Here is a 13,250-nt window from a genome sequence, read left to right as displayed (position 1 = left end):
AAAGTCCAAAGATAAAAAAGGCTATTTACCATGCACATAAATCATTCTGCACTAGTTCCTGTGATTACACTCTTAGCTATCAGATTCATGTAATATATAGCCTGCTTATTTTATTGCTGGTCTATTTTGATAAAATGTGATTTTTTCCCCCTTTTCTATTCTCTGTTCCTGGGTCACCTAGGTGGAGGACATTTTGCCAACTAAGTGTGTCTAAAATCAAACTACACAACTGGGGCCAGATGGGATGGATGCACCCAAGGGTGCTGAGCAAGCTGGCAGATGTGATCAATAAGCCACTTTCCATTATCTACCAGTATTCTTGGCTAATTAGGGAGGTCTCAGGTGACTGGAAATCGGCAAACATGACACCCATCCACAAGAAGGGCAGGAAGGAGGATCTGGGGAACTACAGACCTGTCAGTCTAACCTCGGTGCCACAGAAGGTCATGGAGCGGATCATCCTAAGTGACATCACACAGCACATAGAAGAAAACCATGCGATCAGACCCAGTCAACGTGGGTTTATGAAAGGCAGGTCCTGTTTGACCAACCTGATCTCCTTCTATGACAAGGTGAGCCACCTAGTTGATGAGGGAGAGGCTGTGGATGTTGTGTACTTAGACTTCAGTAAGGCCTTTGACACCGTATCCCACAGCACTCTCCTGGAGAAACTGGCAGCTCATGGCCTGGATGGGTGTACTCTGCAATGCATAAAGAACTGGCTGGAGGGATGGGCCCAAAGAGTTGTGGTGAACGGAGCCAAATCCAGTTGAATCCTGTGTTCAGTTTTGGGCGCCTCATCATAAAAAGGACATTGAGGTGCTGCAGAGGAGGGCAAAGAAGCTGGTGAGGGTCCTGGAGCACAAGTCTGATGAGGAGCAGCTGAGGGAACTGGGGCTGTTTAGCCTGGAGAAAAGGAGGCTGAGGGGAGACCTGATCGCTGTCTACAACTACCTGAAAGGAGGTTGTAGCGTGGAGGGGGTTGGTCTCTTCTCCCAAGTAGCAAGTGATAGGACAAGAGGAAATGTCCTGAAGTTGCACCAGGGGAGGTTTAGATTGGATATTAGGAAAAAATTCTTCACAGAACGGGTTGTCAGGCATTGGAACAGGCTGCCCAAGGAAGTGGTGGAGTCATCATCCCTGGAGGTGTTTCAAAGGCGTTTAGATGAGGTTCTTAGGGACACGGTTTAGTGCTAGAGTTAGCTTAGGTTATGGTTGGACTTGATGATCTTGAGGGTCTCTTCCAACTGAAAGGATTCTATGATTCTACATAAGTGCAAAAATGTCACCAAAATAATAGGCACCTTGAGCTCTTCTTCACTTAGGAGTTCAGAGAAACTGGTCGAACCTTAGCAATTGAAAGAATCATCACATTTAGAAAGCAACAAAAAAAGCCTGAGAGAAATCATTGCCATAAATATAACTGCCACAAAAATCACTTCAGTTGAATTTATTTACTTGAGGTCATAAGGCAAAATATGTTCCACTGAAGACAGAGATTTTTGCTCTCACACTCTCATCACAACCGTCTAAAACTGCTCTGTGTATGCTTGTGTGTTAGCTTTAACCTTTGCAACAAAATATTCTAACCACCAAGTAACTCATCACTATGCTCTGCATCTACCCATACAGAAATCATCTTTCTAATGAGAAGTGACATTAGAGATGCTCAGGCATGACTGAGCATGCAGTAATGTCTCTTTAGCAACATCTCTTAAACTGATGCAACTGTTCTTGTACACTCCAAAGAGCATACAATTTTAAAATTTTAGTGATCTCATTAGCAATAGAGAATCTAAATGCAAGGGAAAATTCAGTTTAAATGGATCCGTTTTTAAAGTTTCTTTCTGTGGTAGACTGTAAAATGGGCACAATCATTCTGCCCTCAAATAGCTCATGATCTTTATGTATTTACATTTGTGAATACAGTTCTTATATGATTCTTAAGGTGCTAGAAAGGAAGGAGTATTAACACCCAATTTCATACATCATGAGGGTAAGTGAAGTGACTCAGACAGTGCAAAACAATTTTTCATGACGAGACAAAATTGTTAATATGTGAAGGAAGAATGAAGTTGTGCACATTGCACATTTCAGTGTATATCTACACTGTTCAACTAATCCTGCTGAGAAAGAATATTTAAATTGGTGGAATGAGGAAACTTGTTCCATCACCTGAGCTAGCTTTATCATGCACTGCACACACTTTGAATGTCTCAACTTTTCAACCATCCATGGGAATAAGAAAAGACTTTCCTCACTAACAAAAGACCCCTCTCACCACACTGTGTCTACTTTATTTATACATCGAAAGCTCTTTGGTGCAACTTATGTCAGAGAACATATTTTGCACAAGGCTATATGCCTAAGTACTACTGATGTAACTGTAACCTAGAGCTAGCCAGAGATGCACAAAGGTGCAGTTAGCAATAGCATTCTCTACAACAGACAGCAACTGCTTTCTGCTTCTTGAATAACTCTTTTCAGGTAAGTCCTATGGTACTGGACCAAGTCAGGACTTTGAATTTGATTCTCTCTACGTATCCTTTCTTATTTTATTTGATCAGCTGTGCTATTTATTTCTACACTCTGCATAAGTAGAAATGTACTACTTTATACAGAGGAAGAAAGGTTAAAAAATAGAAGACAGTAAAAATATCTTGACACCCAGCATTAACTCTCAAATGCTTTGACCATATTCATAGCCTGATAGACATGAGACAGATCATGTAGGCAGTAAATAAAGGTACAGAGATCAACTCTACATTTACAATCTAGAACATTACCTTGTCCAGTGTATTCAAAAGAGTCTGCTTCATCAGGTGTGTCAAGGTCATCTACGTTGATGTCAATTTCATCTGGTGTATCCAAATTATCATCAGAAAGCACAGACCCTTCACTCTGGTCCAGAGAGAGATTGATATTTGGAGCAGTGAGCTTTATCCTTCTGGGATGGGAACCATTAAGATCAAGAGAATTGGGAGGTTCTGAAAAAACAGGAAGAAAAAAAGAACTTTATCTCCCACACACGCAATTAATCTCCAAGATACTTAAGAATCACCTTCAAACACACTGGGACACATCAATTTTAGTAAAACCAAGCCATTTAAGACCTAACATAAAACACAAATGTCAACATTAATGTTTAAAGAAATAAAACAAGCATATACAGGAATGGCAGATGTAGCTGGGAGCTCTTAAATTATGTAAAATCCAGATTCACTTTTTTGCAATCATCAGATGAAAGTCAAAGTTTGGACATGCTCTGACCCACAACATTCAAGAATTTAAAGAGCAATACACAAATAATTTGAACCAAGACATTGCTGAATCATGGAGAAATTCATCTGAGTGAAAATGCCCTGTAGATATTTGTTTCCTTATGCGCTTGCTGCTATTCAAATGGTGCTCACCTGCAAGTAGCTATGTCTTTAGTTTTAACTATACAATATCTTCTTCAATACAGTAACAGAAATAAAAATACCTCTGAGTCTCTTAATCATTCCCAAACAAAAGTAGTCTTCGACAAGACAAAAGCTAGGTATGGCTTTGCCCCTTGCTACTGCATTGTGTGGCACATTTCAAGTTGTTTTGTCTGAAGCATTCTAATGCTAACTTAGTTCACTTAGACAGTAGTAAAACATAAGGTAAATAACAGACTAGTTAAACTCCACAAGGACTAAATGAGTGACAACAACAATGCACAAGAGAAAACGGCACACTACAATTATCATTTCTCAAGTGAAGAAGAAAACCAACTAAATAAAGTGAAATTAACACTTTTTCTTTTTAACACTGAACTGATTCTTTACCAGCACAGAAACATACTTCTCACTGCATAATTAAATGCCGAGGGAATAAGATATAATTAAGAAAATGAATAAAAGCTTCTCTCACCAGGTCTCATCTCTGTAGAACTAGGGCTTAATACACCCTCAGAAAATGGGATGTCCATTCCCACATCCTCTTCCACGAACCTGAGAGGTGAAATACAAAACAAAATCTTAAAGAGATGCATAGGTTGACCTTGCTATCAATACTGCTCATGTGATCTCATACAGAACTGAAATTTTCCTCAACATAGCCAGTTCAGAAGTCTGATGACAAACTGATGCAAGCGAGACATGAATAGAGCTGTTGTAATTCTACTGTGCGGTTCTTAGCCCTTATTTATGCACGTGTCTGTAGAGCCTTTAGAGACTATAGGTCACACATAGCTGCTTTTACTTGGATCAAGACAGAGCACTGAATAATAACAGGCTGGCAAACAGCAATCTTTCTCATTTTATACAAATGAAATTGTTGGGTTTTTTTAATCATCTGGCAAACCAGACACATAGTTGCCTGGAGCTTCAGCTACTCTTTGCAAACTGCATGCCGCAGCTAAGAGTTCCATAACAGTATTTTCATTGCTCTGTGTACAGTTACTACATAGCGAAAATGAGATCATGAGTGGATTTTTCATTCTTTTGATACAATTTGTACTCTAGAGCAATTCTGACCCAAATCAATCATTTTCTAATACTGAAAGGTTGATGTCCTGCATTGGAAGAGTACAGGAAGCACAAAAACTGAGAACCAAAACTACATTGCAGATTTTTAAAGACTAAAGTGTTGCAAAATATCCTACCTAGACTCCATTTTTAGGAAGATAAGAAGAAATTACATTTAACATACCTACATAAGACAACTAAAAGGCATTAAGTGGTGAAAATAATAACAAAGGTGTTTGAATGTTTGAAGAAAATTGACTTAAACTGTTTTCATGCCTATGTTCTATTCAAGTATTTTACAAAATGTTTCCTGGGAGGATGGTTCAATTGCAGATAGGGAACAACATTTTACATTTTCAAGACAGTCTTGATGGATTCCAAAGTATTTACACTAACATGTATGACTCAAAAAAGAGCTTCATTTATTTTGTCAGAATAATCACAGCATTTTTTTTTTAATTCCTGTTCCAAACACTTTATTTTTAAGAAATATATTTTTTCACAAAAGCTTAAGAACAGACAATTTTTAGACCTTGATTAATAGAGCTGTGATGAGAGCAAAGAAGGTTATTTTCCCTGCCACAGCATCAGCTTGCTCTGTTCTGAGTGATTCTGCTGAATGGATCTAACAGGCTTCGCTTGCCACTCCTGCAGTTTCTTCCTCCTTTGCTTTCTCCATGAGGGCTACACTCATTACTTTAATGTGTGCAGACATGTCTCTTTTGGCCGTCACAGTATGAGTATCATTTCTGTGATTTCTTGTTAGTTTCATACAGATTAAATCTAAATGTGTCCATGTGCCTACAAGTGAGCAAAAGGCTTCATTGTGCTTAAAGTTGTGAAAGATCTCCACCGCAAGCTCCATACCATCAAATTCCCAATACAGACAGGCAATCTAGTGAACTCTAGCTTTTCCCATGAGGCCACACAGAATACACACAATATGAAGCTAGGGTCAAACATATTCATGCTGCTCTACTCATGACCAGGCCTTAATCTTGCTGATTTTACTAGATCGATCCTCACATACTGTAGAGTACATCTTTCACAAATACAGAGATTAACTGCTTAATGATTTCTACAAAACAGGTCAATTCCGAGATATGTTTAATTACTATCAAATAACGCTTGAAATATGCTTTCTCTTTGGATGCATAATAGAACTGCAAAGAAATTCGATCAAAGTATCCTGCTCATGAATTAAATGAATGGCACAAATTGTAATGTACTGTTTCTTTTTTTTTTTTTTCTGCTCTGTAGCATAATCTGTGTTCAGAAGCTGTACAGAGAACTGATACACAGAATATCATCACAATTTACTTAGAAAATGTAAATAAGTCACTAGAGTATTTGGCTTTTTTTCGTGTCTGTTCAATTCATAGTAAATTATGTGTAATGAAGTCTAATTTATTCATCTGAAATTAGCAGAGACAAATCTGAATTCTAAGGAAATGCTATAAGTAACAGTCAAATAAGGTAAGAAACTATAGTGGTGGAAACAGTGTGGAGAGAGGATGAATACTTCTATTCCATTCTAAATTCATATTAAGATTTTATTTAGTGCTTATTAACCTTTCCAAATATAAAACTATGAAAAGTTATTGGATTAAAGCAGCTCAGGACTACTCAGATTATGATTTATTGGTACTCAAGGGTGTACAGTCTGGCTGGACAAAACAGTGTTTTGATACTAACATATAAACAAGGGGTGTCAAACTCATTTTCACCAGGGGCCACATCAGCCTCGCGGTTGACTTCAAAGGGCCAAATGTAATTTTAGGACTGTATAAATGTAACTACTCCTACATATACAGCTGAAGTGGCCCTCGGTGAAAATGAGTTTGACAGCCCTGGTATCAACCATTAATTTATAAAATCTCTTACGGCCTTATCACATCAAATGACAATTCCTTACTGAACAAGCTTCAGAAATTATTTGAAAGGAAATGCTCTTCTTTCAAGTTGTGCAAAGAGTAAGCTACACGATGACAGTGAATTTTCAGTCTTTCTGTATCAAAAAGAGATTGTATTCTCTGTGGTAAGCCTGTAAAAATGTTTGAGCAGAATGAAAATCTCCTCCTCTGTGTGATAAAAGCATGACTGCATTTTATGTACTCTATCCCTATAGAAACAGTGACAATTATCATCTGAAAAAGCAATTTCCCACAAGTATTCAATTCAGAATTTTGAGAGTTGCCTACAATTTTTGCAATGCCTGGGACAGAATGATCCTAAGTCATGACATTTCTAGAATTGCCTCAAGACTGCCTTTCACCCTGTGACACCTTTATTTTTTTTTTCTTAATGCGTATGTACTTGGAGCTGGCATTGCTGCTTTCTCTAGTATCTCTTACACTTTCATGACGTAAGTTTAAAATGTTTTTTTCTGCTTTAAGCAGGAGCACTACAGTTGAGTTAAACCAGAATTTTATATTACAGTTGTGTTTAGAAGAATGGTACATGTCCAGGGAATTGAAAGACAAACGTGTTCCTATCCTTTTGTTTGAATTTCTATTGAAATACAGCTACTGCTACAGGCAATATATTAAAAAAGTAGCCCACGCTTAAGGATTACAAGTCAACAGCATCAGAATTTGTCTGAGAATCTCTAATTCTATTTTGATGACATACTGTTTTCAATGTTAATAATCCATATCGTTCATATTGGGATATTTGATTTGAGAAGCAAGAGTCTGTGATCTTGAAAGATCTGGGACAAGGCAGGGCAGTTAAAAATCAGTTACCAAAAGCATTGCTGACACAAGGTTATCCATAGCATTTTTAATTGCATAAAAGACGGTATAACCTTTCAGAAATTTTTTAGCTGAGATTAGATGTCTTTTTTTATTTTTTTAAATTATGTCAGGTTCTAATTTACTGTCAAATAAACAGTCAAGAGGCTTTTTGCAGAAGAGAGAGTTTGACTCTGGAGTTAGTAACATTTTTCAAGATCCTTTGTGTTTTATCCAAACAGATTAAAGATTCCTTGCTAGACATATATATTCTATGCTCAGTGAAACTTCATGTCTTTTAAAAGCCACAGTTAATATTTGTTCAGTCATGAAATAATACAGGCATTTTTCAAATCTGGTGGGTTTAGAAAGCCAGTCACAGAGCATGGCTTCTGTGACATTGTACCTCAACATATGGCTCCAGACTCCCCACTGGTGTGAGAATGAGCAAGACATGGACCAAGTTTGTTTTCTACAGACATAGTTCCCTGTTTTCTGATGGATTTTGAGGGCATGCTATGCTGGGCAGCTCAACACCTTGCAGAGTAATTTCTGGCTGTGCACAAGCTCTCATCAGATCTCAGCAGGAAACCCAGTAATGGAAGATAGGCTCCAAAAACATAAATTAAGCAACTACGTCCTCTTCCTTTCCCACAGACGACTTCACATACTTCCAAAATTGTGGTTTACCAAATTCCTTGCCTTCTATACAGGTGCAACTGATGCCATGGATGATGTGGTCAGAAGTATTAGAATAGGAAAACATTTTTTTTTCCCCTTTAATGAATGCTCCTTGTTGAAGAAGTAAAGTTACTTTAGAAAGCTCCATTCTAAGAAGGTATGATTTACTGGATTGATAAAAAAGGGGATCTTTCACTCGGAACAGAGGTCAAAGTCAAATAAGCTTTTTGTGTCATAAATGACTTCTTTTGTGTGGTACACAGACCAGTCATTTAAGGATCAGCTGCACTGGGAATCACATTACTGCATATTTGCTTTGATTATTCAGGTCTACATACTTGTTCAGAAGTAGCTGAAAACCACCTGTTTCTCAAAGGTGGATCAGAGACAAATACCAAATTCTTATGAAAACAGGAGAGCGAAGCTGGAGGCTGAAAAAATTTCCTTGTTCTTTCTCAGTTCAGACATTCTTACAGCTCAATAAATTAATAATCTTTAAATAATTTTTAGTGCCCTCTCAAATCAGTATTTCTCAGAATAAAAGTTATCCTTCCTGACTTTTCTAGATACAGCAGCATTCTGCTATTTCGGAAAGAGCAGCTCTAAATATTCGCAGCAATATGTCGTAATCTCTATGGGCTGTGCTGCCTCACCCTTGTGTCATACGTGATATATCATCAGTTCTCCAAGCTGCTCTGCAGCTATTACATATCAAGAAGTTGATTTATTTGGTCTAAAACAAATAATCTCTCCAATGGGCTCCTCTGAATGTACCCATGATGATCACCTTTCCAGAGCGAATCCTTCAACTCCAACCCAGAGCTTGCTCACCAGCTAGGCTTTAAATTATATACATTTTCCAGGCTTCTGTACTCAACAATGCAAAAGTTTAATCTTAAGTGGAGCCCGCCATTGCCAAACACTTTTCTTAGGTAAGTAAATCATGTTTCTTCCATGCTGCTCCCTCTATACACAGAAATATTTTTATACTTAAATTTTCACCAGATATTGAAGGTTCATATGAAGTTTCAAAGCATGATTAGCAAAAGGAATGACATGAATGAAGACAGCTCCGCTTATATTAATACACACTTATTTTGGAAACTAAATGGGAGGGGGGAAGAAGTAGTACCATGAAAAGGTTATTCAGAGACCAGACTTCTGTTTTTTGCATATTCTCAACTTGTACCCATTATGAATATAAGCCCTGGTCTCAGCTGAAATAGAAGTCCTGCTTATAGCCAACTGTTTCACTGGTTTGCAGTGAAAAATTGAGCTGTTTTGAGGAAGAAGGCATGAACTGTGAAATTTTAGGTACAAAAACAAGGTAAAGGAACTTAAGTTCCTCCTTGGGTCACTCTTGCAGAACACAGCTCAGCACAAAGTACTTTGCCTTTGAACCCCTCCCGTCCCCACCCTGTAACGCCACCCTTGTGCAAGCACAGAGACCAGGCGAGGAGAAACAAGAACTTGAAGGACTGGAAATGACAGTGCGGTATTTTCTTTGGAAGGTATGAAGAAGCCCTTGGCATTTATCCAGTACCACCTCTGCACTGATGCTCAGCACAGCTCCACCTGCCCTTACGATGAAGCAGGTTGTGTTTTGCCACGCCAAGGCCAGAGTACACAGCATCTTCTGTAAGCCCATCTCTAGGCTTTCCTACTTTCCACAGGCAACCTACTGATGGCTCTAACAGCATTTTGATTGCTCCACCTGGACAATGTCTAACATCTTTTGGACAAAATGCAAATGCTGTTTTTCCATAGTCAGAAGCAAGTAGAAGCCTCTGAAACAGAGCGTACAGCAAATCTTTAACCACTCCACAAATCAGAATTTACATCAAAGAAGAGCTGACAGAAAGTGTTTTCTTAATTGCTTTGTTCCTCTTCAGTTGACAATCCTTTGCTACATAAATTTATATAAATTCAAAGCCAAGGTATCTCACCAGATAGCTGATTTACAAGGGGTGACTTCCTTTCATCCATCTCTGTAGCTACTCCAAAATTCATCTCACCTCATATTAAAGAAGAGCAAAACCCACTCTGTTATCACGATTAAACGCTTGACACATTATTGAATTTTTAGAAAAGAAACTATTTTGATGTTTTGTATATTATCCAAATAAAACATCTTTCCCTTTCTTTCATATGTTATATATGTGTGCTTCAAGCTTGTGGCTTGTAATTGCTGCTCCATTTCTGTTCAGAAACAGAAATTAGAAGTTTGCAGACCCTTGCTAAAATAGTATGTTTTAAAATAACAGCAATTACCTACTTCCTGAAATCATTACTCTTTCTTGGAATGATCAGAAAAGAATGAACATATTCATTCTGTCCTTTAAGTAGAGCGTGGTTCTTCTGGTTATAGACGCAACTCCATAAACTATGTCATAACTGAAATGTGTTATTTCAGAGACCTTTAATGCTAATGGACTAATAACAAACCCTAATTTTAAAGCGCAAGTGTTTGCAATTTGATACTTATCATCCATGTAAGGTGAGTAGAAATGTTCTACACACAGAGAACCGTTGAACATACCTCAGTATCATCTGTTTCTATAGCCAAAAGAAGATGCTATAGGAAATAAAGCGTTAGTATAAAATGTTGAAAAATACAACCTGACAAAATACGGGCTTTACTCTGAGGAAACTTTGATGAAAATACACAGTAAGACACAGAGAAAGAAGCCAGGAACATTAGTCCCAAATATCCCAAGTGGATTCTGCACTAAGAAGAAACCCACTAGCAAATGCACCCACTAAAAACAACACCCGAAATTACTTCCTAAAACTAGTGCTTTGCTACAAAACTCCCAGACAATAAACAAAAATTCCTACAGTTGCCTCTTCAGAGATAAAGGAGACTGCTGTGTGAATTTTTTTGGTGCAGCAGAATTAATGATCCTTAAACTGTAATGGAGTATGCAACAAATCAAAGTGGCATACACTGTGCAGGTTTCAGTCAACATCAGTCTGAAAATGAGCATATTAGAAGGAATCAACTCCAGGACATCTGAGACTAGAAAAAAGTCATTACTTTTACTCACAGCTGTGTAAAATAATCATACTGTATACAGGTAGCTTGTAAAAATAGATTAATTTTATAACCTCCCAAGAGCTGCATTTAGCAACCATATGTTAGTATACTAAATTAATTGTGTTTCTATTGCTATTTATTTGGTAGCTCTTAATTGCAAATTAGTTCAAGAAAAATGTATAGACTAAGCACTGGAATTTATGCATAGCATGAGACTTTTATTCCCATCTCTGGATGCAAACAAAACAAAAGCCCCAAAAATTGTCTGTGGTGTTTTGCTTGACCCAAACAGTTTATTAATCAAACATCTGTGCAAATATTAACTAATCATTGTCATACTGCTGCACAGTAGATAAACACATGCTGACAGTGCCATTTTACAAAAAAGTCACATTCTCAACAGTGACAGAATAAACCATTGCTAAAAACCAGTAAAAGTCATAACTTCCTAGTTTTTCATGCTTCACTCTTCAGATTTAAAGTTTCTTTTACTGATCATACTGTTACTTGATATTTCCATGTGATTTTTTACTCCATTTTCACCATCAAAGTTGTATGAAAAAGTGAGGCATGTCTGTGAGAGGTAATATTCTGCCTGGCGGAAAATCCTGTATTCTAGCCAGAAGATTTTAAATGTTTGCATTTCAGTATGATAATTGAAAATATGTTAAAATTCTTGCTTTGGGCCACTGAATAGATTTTTTAACCATTTTTTAATTAAAAATGCTTCCTAGTTTCCAATCAACTTCAGTGTTAGTATCTGCTTCTCTAGCCATCTTTCTCCTTGTTCCTCTTCTTAAATCTATACTGTAAGCCTCCATTTTTTCCAGGTAGCCACTCATAATGGTAGGCTCTCCTGTCTGTTCTTATCCGTTCAAGACTGTTGAAAAATACAAGCTGCTACTCTTGAGCACACGCTGCTGCTTTCACTGCTGCTAGGCAGCCACGGGCTGTCTGTCCTGACGCCTTGCCAGCTCCCTCCCTGTGTCATAGCGCAAGAGAAGCAGGAAAAGCCAGGGAGGGATGCAGGGAGACAGAGAGGCTCATATCTAAGTAAACAGATGAGTGATAACGGGATTCACTAGGCTATTTCAGCAACCTTATGTATATGCCTATGGATGAGGAAGGATGATGGAAGGAACCCAGGGCTCCAGGCTTCTTCAGTTATCTGTGACTTCCAGCTGCACGAAATAAAAGGGCGTCTCAACACAGAATGAGGGAAGCTGGATTTAAGTCCCAAACCTAGATGCCTTGTTGACATGGGGTCTTAGGAATGCAAGCCAGGCTGATGCTGCCCGCAGCAGATCCCAGAGCTCCCAAAAGTCTCTTCCTAGAGATCTGTCAGCAGCAGGTCATAGGATGCTACAGGAAAAACAGTGCGAACAAATGAGCAACTAGTTATTACCTTTTCTTGTCCTGTCTGCATCCCCAAGCATTATTAACCATCAACCATTCAAACACTGCTTTAGAGACAGAACAACCAGTCCTTTCTGGGACTTTTCAGAGCTGCTAATCACCTGAGCACTGGGCATTTCCAAACATTATCTGACACACCTCGGAAAACAGCTTTATGAGTTAAAGAGAAGGAATTATTCACTGTAACAGAAGAGAACAGAGCAGTTAACTTTGACAGTGTCTATTAATTGTGAGTTCCTGATATGTGTTGCCTAATAACTTTTGGCTTTTTTTCTAAATATGTAGTGTTTTATAACATCTTCTATAAGCCACTACTGATCCTCATGACTAGCTGTCACTGAAAAGATGGGTATAGTCAGACCTCAGTGGCTTCACTTTGGCATCCAGAAAAAGAACAAATTAGTGAGGGGTCAGAGGAGAATGTCACGCACGATCAAGCAGCTGCTGACTCCTCATGACCTGCATTGCACCACATAACAACTCCATGGCATGGACACAGACAGGAGACAATTCTTAAGGGCAGTGTTATCCAGCTGTACCCACAAAACAGCACTGCCTCCAACTATGCCTCTTACAGTGAGGTTCAGAGCCTGTCAGGCATTTCCTAGTATTGCCATTTTAATATTGTTCTCTTAAGTCAATATTTTGTGTGCAAAAGCATGTAGAGAGTAACAAATTCTGATGTAGAAATAACATGCCACTTAACATCTACTGCTCTGCTTTGGCATTGCATTCGTATATCACCATATGGTCTTGCCCTCAGAGCAGGGGCTCTCTGTTACGTGCCTAGCTCAACACTGCTTAATCTTTACTGAGCCAGTGGAAAATTACTCGAATTAACAACACAAAGATGGGGAGCCTGTGTGATGGGTGCTCCTCCATCAGCGTTGG

At 38.3% G+C, this 13,250-nt stretch overlaps 1 protein-coding gene across 2 annotated transcripts in view; it reads right to left on the bottom strand.

The window, feature by feature from the left end:
- PRUNE2 (prune homolog 2 with BCH domain) overlaps nt 1–13,250 on the bottom strand; it is a 136,780-nt gene that overhangs the window by 25,510 nt on the left and 98,020 nt on the right. For both annotated transcript variants that reach the window (XM_065655573.1, XM_065655574.1), the window contains exons 10-11: nt 3,898–3,977; nt 2,787–2,987 (exon numbers count right to left, since the gene is read on the bottom strand). In XM_065655573.1, the coding sequence (XP_065511645.1) occupies nt 2,787–2,987; nt 3,898–3,977 (281 nt within the window). The remainder of the gene's footprint in view (nt 1–2,786; nt 2,988–3,897; nt 3,978–13,250) is intronic.

Source organism: Caloenas nicobarica, chromosome Z (genome assembly GCF_036013445.1).
Source record: "Caloenas nicobarica isolate bCalNic1 chromosome Z, bCalNic1.hap1, whole genome shotgun sequence".
Taxonomy (NCBI): Eukaryota; Metazoa; Chordata; class Aves; order Columbiformes; family Columbidae; genus Caloenas; species Caloenas nicobarica.
Note: the sequence above shows the minus strand (reverse complement) of the source record. Positions and strands in the feature narration are given on the sequence as shown.